The sequence below is a fragment of the Ceratina calcarata genome, unplaced genomic scaffold (assembly GCF_001652005.2).
Source record: "Ceratina calcarata isolate Rehan_Ccalc_2016 unplaced genomic scaffold, ASM165200v1 scaffold115.2, whole genome shotgun sequence".
NCBI classification, from domain to species: Eukaryota; Metazoa; Arthropoda; class Insecta; order Hymenoptera; family Apidae; genus Ceratina; species Ceratina calcarata.
The window spans coordinates 568277-576308 of NW_017132446.1; the positions used below are offsets into that span (position 1 = coordinate 568277).

Consider the following 8032-nt stretch of genomic DNA (forward strand, 5'->3'; position numbering starts at 1 on the left):
CTTGTCTGAGAGATTTTTATAATCGATTATCCTGCCATGTCGTAATTATTAAAATCGTTGATTTATACTACTATGCCTTAAATTCTTAATAAAAACTATTAAGACGAAAATTTGCAATTCAAATTTTTCTATTCCATCCACACTGGCGTTCAGAACAAAAAAAGATCTGTGAATATTTTAAGATCGGGTCTAACGTGCATCCTCTTTAAGTGGAATCATTCTTCGGGGGAGATTGCTACGTTTGTATTGAGTGTACGAGGCATCCGTGACTAAACAAGAAAAAAAAGGCATTAAATTGTGCGTCATCGTTGAATCGATAAACGTGTCGAATATTTTCCAAAAGTTCCACCACCAGACAAAGGTGAAGGTGCACCAAAAGTGGGGTCGGGGCTCGTATGAATCGTCGCTGTTCCCACCTACTTCGTCCACCTTGAACCTCTACGATTTAATCCTACCACCGGAGGCTGGGCATATATAAATGCCGTCAGTCGGATCATTTCTAGAATTACATTTAATCGCAGCTAACACGTAACAGGTGAGTGTCTCGCGCGTTCCCTAGAAGTGTTCGATTTCTCACGAGCTATCAGATACGTACTTGAGAAAATCAAACGCGAAGCAACTGATATCGAATAGTTCTTTAAAAAAAATTAACACTCGTGGACATCGTTTCATTACCAGATTCATTGTCGTCAATTCTAATTCTAATTTCATTTATTCCGACAGTCATGAAAACTACGGTGTTGTGTTTGCTCGTCTTGGTGGCTGTCGCTTATGTGGCAGCTCGTCCAAAAGACGAATACACGAGTAAGTTCGACAATATTGACGTGGACCAAATTCTACATAGCGATCGCCTGCTCACTAATTATTTTAAGTGTTTGATGGACGAGGGGAGATGCACTTCGGAAGGAGCTGAGCTGAAGAGTGAGTACATCAAATTATATTTGTTAACAATGGATCGAATATAAAGAAATATCGGTAGAATTCATATGAACGTGTGTCCAATTATCCATCAGTTCTAAGAAAATTTTTCCAATTACTAATTCGTTTTTATTGTTTGTCCAGAAACGTTGCCTGACGCTCTGGAGACCGAGTGCAGCAAATGTTCCGAGAAACACAAGGAGGTGGTCAAGAAGGTGATCAAGTTCTTGGTGAAGGAGAAGCCAGAAATGTGGGACAAACTCGCGAACAAGTACGATCCTGATAGGAAATACAGAACTAAATTCGAAAACCAAGCGAAGGAGCTCGGCGTGTCCGTTTAAACTCACCTAAGACACGGAAGGATTGCGCGAGGTGCGAAGCCGAGGATAAATCTGAATGCTCTTTCGGATAAAATAATTCGCACCTATACTGAACGCGGGCTATGCAGCGATAATTAAGAAACTTTTTGTAACACGACTGAGTGCGAAGTAAACGGGAAAACGAATTCGACGTGGCAGTCAGCGTAATTGTATGAGATAGATGAAGAGATGAATAAAAATGATGTTGAATCGCATTGAATTCGAGTCTGTGTTTTTTTGAGAATAAAACTATCGAAAGTTCATTAAACTCTACGGGGACGTAATATATGCACGCGTTCGTATTCTCCTGTTTCTGATTTTACGCACGAAAACAACTTCGTTTCGAAATACCACGTATTCAACGAAGACTTCTCGCTCGTCGGAGCGACCGATTACATAATTTAGAAAGCGATCTGCTAGAAATTTTAATATCACATCCTTGGAGTTAAATCTGTTGTAATTTTCCTTGAATCTAATGTTCGTCATTAAGACTAAAGCAACGAGCCTGCGTGACGAGTATTATCTTTGATCAGTTAGATCAATCGAGTTAATTTTATTCAAAACGCTTTTCCTTAGGGTGTTTCATATACATATTTTTCCATTTCTCTCCACGACTGATTTATTAAATGAAATTAGAGATCCATGAAATTGTCATCGAATTGAAGTTTCCTCTATTATACGAAATATGCATTTTTCATGGACTTCTATCAATAATTCAGGATAAACTTTGACGGATTGCCCTTCAGCTTCGTCATTCAGAAATCTAACCTGGTAATTAATAAAAGTTTCCAAGAAGGAGAGAGCAATATAAGGATAAAGGCCATACGTGTCAAGGATATCTTCTCTAACTAATGCAACGCGGCTCGTATGAGCTGCACATAACGCACGAATTTTCAAACACACGTCGCGGCCATGCCTGGCCTGGAGAATGTAACAAATCTCGGTCTCCGAGTACAAAAATTCAAAAAGAGCTTCCTCAAGAATTATTTAGAGACCTGTCCGACTTTATTCCACATCTGTTACGATCCCATTGGCACTCATAAGAGATCGCGTGCGTTTATCGGTTTCCTTCTCGGCTTCTTCATGGGCGTTCTTTTATACGAATGCATTATTGTTGATCTGCAATTCGATCCGTACACCAGCGTCTCTTTGGGTGGCATCGTGACTATCATGTTGTCCATTGGATGTGCATCGTCGATTCAGGTGATTAATTACGTAAAAGCGAAGTAGTAAGAAGAATGAAAATTAGCTCAATTAATAGATTTAATTCAGTATGCATTTTCGACTTGAAGGACGACAATTTCATTGAGAAATACTGTTAATTTAAGTATAGGTAATTATGCAGTGTCAAAAAAATACGAAGTTATTATGACAAACAGCTGTCATTGACGTCGAAGATTGATTGAATGATTGTGGAAATGACACATAGACTGTGTCAGCAGATAATGGTTTTTTTTTTTGCTAATATCCGTCACACATTACCTTACTGAGCCTGATTTACGTTGTTTTCTATGTAACATCGAAATTAATTCTTATAGTCGAACATATTGTTCATGTTTGAATTTAAAATTTTATGACAATTATTATAGATAAGATGCGTTTGTATCCTGACGGTTCCGGCGTTTTTTGGCCGAGCAGGTCGAAGTATGTTGAGAGCGCTAATTTTTGCATACATAATAGCGGGGCCACTATTTAATTTGGTGTACAACGCAAAGGAAGTAGTGAGAACGTTCGGTTGCACCTCGCAACTGACATACAATCTTACCAAGACACGATTTGATTTGATGTTCAAGCCGTTTCAACAGGTATAAGCGTTTGTTAAAAAAAACTGTAATATAATGCATTATTTAATAATCATTCTATCGTTAAAAGGCAATTGTGGCAATGAAAGCCGATGCAAACGAGATAAAGGACACCCTCGCCTCGGTGAGGGATTTAATGAGCCCCATCGTCGAGGAGATCGAAGGGGAAGAGGAAATGATGCGACTCAGAGAGGAAAATGATTACATGGATGAATTGCAAGGCGACACGAAAAGGAGCAAAGAGATCGAAGAGAAGCATGAGAAAAAAATTGAAGAAGCGAAATCTGAAGCAGAAGCGTACGAAGCTAAATACAAGGAGAAGATCGAGGCTCGGTGCGAGGAACAGCTAACTCGAGGCGCAGCAAGATGTAGGTATGCTCCAATTATGTGATCGAGGACTTTTATTCAAAATAAAATACAATTAAAAAATGAAATTATTATCATACTTTTGATATTTTGTATAATTTTAAATATTAGACATAAAATCTGTAGCTTTAATATCATAATGCTCCAGGGATATGTTCGGTGAAGCTTACAACAAGTGCTATGAAAAAGTGACCATATTTGTTGGTTGGCTTCTATGTTGGCCAATGAAGCTGACTTTCGTCTGCAATTTGGTACAAGCGATGGGTGGTGCCAGCATTTGTGATCCTGAAGGAAAAGTCGATAGTGGTATCGGTGAGGGATACGTCGCCTTGAAAGGTACATAAATTATCATTAAGTAAGTGCTTAATCATTCATAAGGTAATCAAAAATTCTGAAAGTTAATTATTATACCTCGAGTTCGTGTGTTAAAGTTCAACGAGGCGATCCTTCTGCAAAGGTGCTCGGGACGAGTTCAGCAGGAGCCTGAAGGATGCGAAACTCCAGTACAAAGTGAAAAAGCCTGCGGTGATCCTGGATCTCCAGGATTCGGCCAATGCTGCCAAGGCAGTGATACACGAGTTTGTAGTCAGGAAGAGACTGTTCGAGTCCGTGATGACTTTCGTGAAGAGGTGCCTGTCGTTCGTATTCCTGAAGATCATCCTCAGCGCCCAGAGTTACCACGACAAGTACCTGACGGATATCGAGCACGATAATATCTACGTGACGCCTTACTTCCGGCGGATAGACGCGAGAAGAAAGGTTCGCGGGAGCATGACGCTGCTGCCGTTGAAGAAGATCGAGAGGAGGCAGTTCGTCGATCCTTACAGCGTGAAACCGAGCAAAGCCGAAGGTTTTCACGTGACGGGGCAGGTGGTCAAACTGCTTCTGGAATTAATCACAGCAAGCATTTTCGTTATCCTAGACTGGCTGTTCTACGAGGCGCTAGACTTGATCAGAAGACACGCTTACATGGAGTACACTCAGGTGAATCTTATTTCCATGAGACTTTAGCTCGCTGTTTTGCGATCCTTGATGGAAACCCGGACGATTTCTTCTCACAGGAAGGCCACCATGACTTATCATTAGAGATTCGCGGCACAGGCGTGATCGCGTCGCTCATAAGAAGCGCTGTGCGCGGTTTCAACGTGAAGAAACGGATCAAGACGGTCGTATCAAACAAGGCTTGCCTTCCCCGACCCACGAAACTGCCCGGTTACATGATCTTCAAGATCTACGGGACCTTCGTCGCCGTTTTTCTGCTGATATTCGTGTCCATTTACACGCAACGTATGCGTCGAGGCATTTGTTCGTTCTTCTACCGGCGAAGGGAAAAGAGACGGGTACTCTACCTCTACAACGAGAGTCTACGGCGGAGAATCACTTATGCGAAATTTATGAAGGCCAAAGTGATGAACATGGTACGAACTCGTCGTCTGGAATACGAGATTGATTTTTGGCTGGCCGTGAGACTGAAGTGGCCCGATCGTTTCGGATGGCTGAAGTACTTCGCCTGTGCCCGCGAGAGGTGTCTGATTTGTGGCGATCCGGAGCCCAGGAAAGGGCCGAAGTATCGGGCGTGCACCACTCCCGGTTGCACTTTCCTGCATTGCGCCGAATGCTGGAGGGATGTGGGAAAGATCTGCTATGCTTGTGCCGATTTGCCGGACACTGACACCGAAGGATACGATACACAGCGTAGCGATTTTTAAACAGTGCTCCAGTCTTAATAATGCTGAATAATCATTTTAATTTATTTAATGTTAATTATGTATTCATAACACATTGCGACGTTTATGTTATTGGTTGATTTAGGATTCGAGTAAGAATAGAAATAAAGAATTCATTCTCATGGTTGTATGTATGATAACCTTGGGAATTTAATATTAAGCTTTGATGAAAATAGATTTCCATAAGGAACTATGACACTTAACGTGGCATTGTCAGGGAAGCAACGATATCATCGGGGATGATATAAGACCGTCTGTACATATAAATCTCACGTAGCGAACTCGACAAGAAGTCTCCGGTTTCATAAGGAAGAAACGAGAACTTAAAACGCGCAATTACCATGTTGGATTTACAAGGACCGAGACACGCCTGAACAGAATACAAAATGAATCAGTTTTCTACTTTTAGAAAATCTCATCATACCACAGACAATTCGAAATCAAAGCTTATTTTGATCTCAAGTCATGTTAATGAAGAACCTCCTTGAATCATGTCTCTTTAACTCGAGTCAGCATGCATGAAGTAATCACTCGGTTGATCAAACAAAATCAAGAAAATTACCCTTACATGCGCATTTTTTCCCGAACGAATTACGCCGCGGATACAATTTCCTTCGTAGATGATAAGCAATCGGTCGCGATTTCGTGCGACTAACGAACCGTAGCCGAGGTATATAAGACCTGCACGCTAACGAGGACGACGTCCAGTGATTGGAAAAGTAACAGCGAATCTTGTACTGTCCAAGATGAACACTTTCCTGACTACCCTCGTGCCCGCTCTGTGTTTCCTGCTCGTCCAGGTATCTTGCGACGAGAAGTACACTACTAAATATGATGAAGTCGATATCAACGCTATATTGAACAGCGAGAGGCTTCTGAATGGTTACGTGAACTGTTTATTGAATCGCGGTCCCTGCACACCGGATGCCAGTGAACTTAAGAGTGAGTACTTAATTAACTATTATTAATCATCCCCAGTGATGCTCGCAACGCCGCTGTTCCACGGTCGACCGCAATTTTACGATCGCCGTTGCCGAAGGGCAAGGCCGAGCATTAAATCAGTTACGCATCCTTTGGCCATCTGGAAAAAAAGGGTGGATCCTTGCGCCTGTTACAATTACTCACATATAGAATTTATTGCACCGCGAGTACACTTGCTCCTGATTGGAAGAAAGCGTGCGAGATCATTACGAGAAAATTCATAGCCCCTGGGGACGCGTTTAATTTAGCTTAGTTTATTCCTTGGGATACTAAAGTGATATGATTTATTAATAGTAGGATTTTTTATTACCGTCCAATAATTGTTTGAAATTTTCCTGACCGCTTACTTATTAATTCTTCTGAATGAGTTCGAGTAAAAATAAATGAAATGAACTTGCAGAGAACCTGCCGGATGCCTTGGAACACGAATGCTCAGCCTGCAGCGAGAAGCAGAAGGAGTTCGCAGACAAAATCTCGCATTATTTAATTGATAACAGGGAGGAAGACTGGAGTCTCCTCGAGGCGAAGTATGATCCAACCGGGGCTTACAGGCAACAGTATCTTGAAAATCAAGTTAAAGAGAAGGGACTTGACTAAGCAATCAGCAACATCATTTAATTGTTTCTAATTATATTGCATACGTGTAACATTGCGTTTATCACAGACTTGAAGATAAAATAATTTCAATAAAATATTTTTTACTTATATTATTCCCCTGTTACCCCGCAGCATCATTCACAATTTGTATACGTTCAGTAACTATAAAAGCAACGACAGAAAGTAAATATGCCCATTTTTATGCAAATCGCATTTAGATCTCGTCTGATTTGCATTCAATTAACAGAATCAATCTTTTACAAGTCGTTTCGGAACGGTAATTAATTCGGAGCTAATCAAACGATGATTAATGAGTCTACGACTAATTTATCAACTCTAAAAAGGCAGGACCTAATTCAGGTTCGACTGAAGACAAAGGAGAAAAACCAGGTCTGGCAAATTAGTACCTCCTCTGATTGTTCTTAGGAACCAATTATTTAGGCCATGGATGCTTATGCATTCGTGGAATGCGTGCAAAATTTTATAAATCCTTTTGATTCATCGTTCCAAGAAATAGAGAACGTAGTGACTACCCGATTGCAATTCATACGTAAGAAATTTCGAGCAAGCAGTTGCATCGTTTTGTAACAAGGCGATGAGGCTGAATTCAATTTGTAATCAATTACGTGATCGTTGTCGTGGCAATAAGAAGCAATCAATTCAATTACACATGCAATTTTTCTTGCTCCGTGACTTTGACCTCCGCGAGCGATGAATAGCAAGAAAATCGTTATTGAGTGAGCACACATATACATGTTTCATGAATTATGTAATTCGTTCATCAGATTGTGTGTATGAAAAATGATACTAGCTTTTACACTTCCTAGATTCGTAGATGCTTGTCCATTAAAAAAAAATGGTATTGTTTCATATTTCCCTGTTCCACGTGGACCTCTAGCATGTATAATTGACAACAGCCTTCTCGTGCTACCGTTTACCGTGCGTCATTCCGAAGAAAACTAAGACGAGGAGCGCACACTCTGCAATCTTGTGCTACATTTTGCGGTTTAAAGTTACCGAAAATATCCCGTATCCGGATACTCAAGAAGATTGTAAAGCCCCGATCCACGTGGGTGGTCGGGATCCCTAGGACTCACAATCCTTTGCTGCTTTCCTAGAAGTCCGAGATTTCCAAAGCGAAGAAATAGGAGGGGAAAAAGAACCGAGACAAAAAAGAAACAGTCCCGAAGCAAGTGTGTAACAGGCGCGTGACTAGAAACAAAGAACATAAAAATGGGGTATCGTGTACAAACCGAAAATTGCGTCGACGACGTTAACCGAC

At 41.0% G+C, this 8032-nt stretch overlaps 3 protein-coding genes across 3 annotated transcripts; all 3 read left to right on the plus strand.

Annotated features, from left to right (window-relative positions):
- Positions 1-427: 427 nt before the first annotated feature.
- CSP3 (chemosensory protein 3) lies at positions 428-1492 on the plus strand. The gene is made up of 3 exons (XM_018022575.2): positions 428-535; positions 724-921; positions 1063-1492. The coding sequence occupies exons 2-3, from the start codon at positions 726-728 to the stop codon at positions 1257-1259; spliced, it is 393 nt and encodes a 130-aa protein (XP_017878064.1). The 5' UTR covers positions 428-535; positions 724-725; the 3' UTR covers positions 1260-1492.
- Positions 1493-1592: 100 nt separating this feature from the next.
- Positions 1593-5773, plus strand: LOC108623604 (E3 ubiquitin-protein ligase DCST1). The gene is made up of 6 exons (XM_018022202.2): positions 1593-2480; positions 2867-3082; positions 3150-3451; positions 3594-3781; positions 3903-4429; positions 4507-5773. Exons 1-6 carry the CDS (start codon positions 2190-2192, stop codon positions 5152-5154), a joined length of 2172 nt encoding a protein of 723 aa, XP_017877691.1. The 5' UTR covers positions 1593-2189; the 3' UTR covers positions 5155-5773.
- An 82-nt stretch (positions 5774-5855) lies between these two features.
- Positions 5856-6858, plus strand: CSP4 (chemosensory protein 4). The gene is made up of 2 exons (XM_018022215.2): positions 5856-6114; positions 6554-6858. The coding sequence occupies exons 1-2, from the start codon at positions 5919-5921 to the stop codon at positions 6748-6750; spliced, it is 393 nt and encodes a 130-aa protein (XP_017877704.1). The 5' UTR covers positions 5856-5918; the 3' UTR covers positions 6751-6858.
- The last annotated feature ends 1174 nt before the right edge of the window (positions 6859-8032 follow it).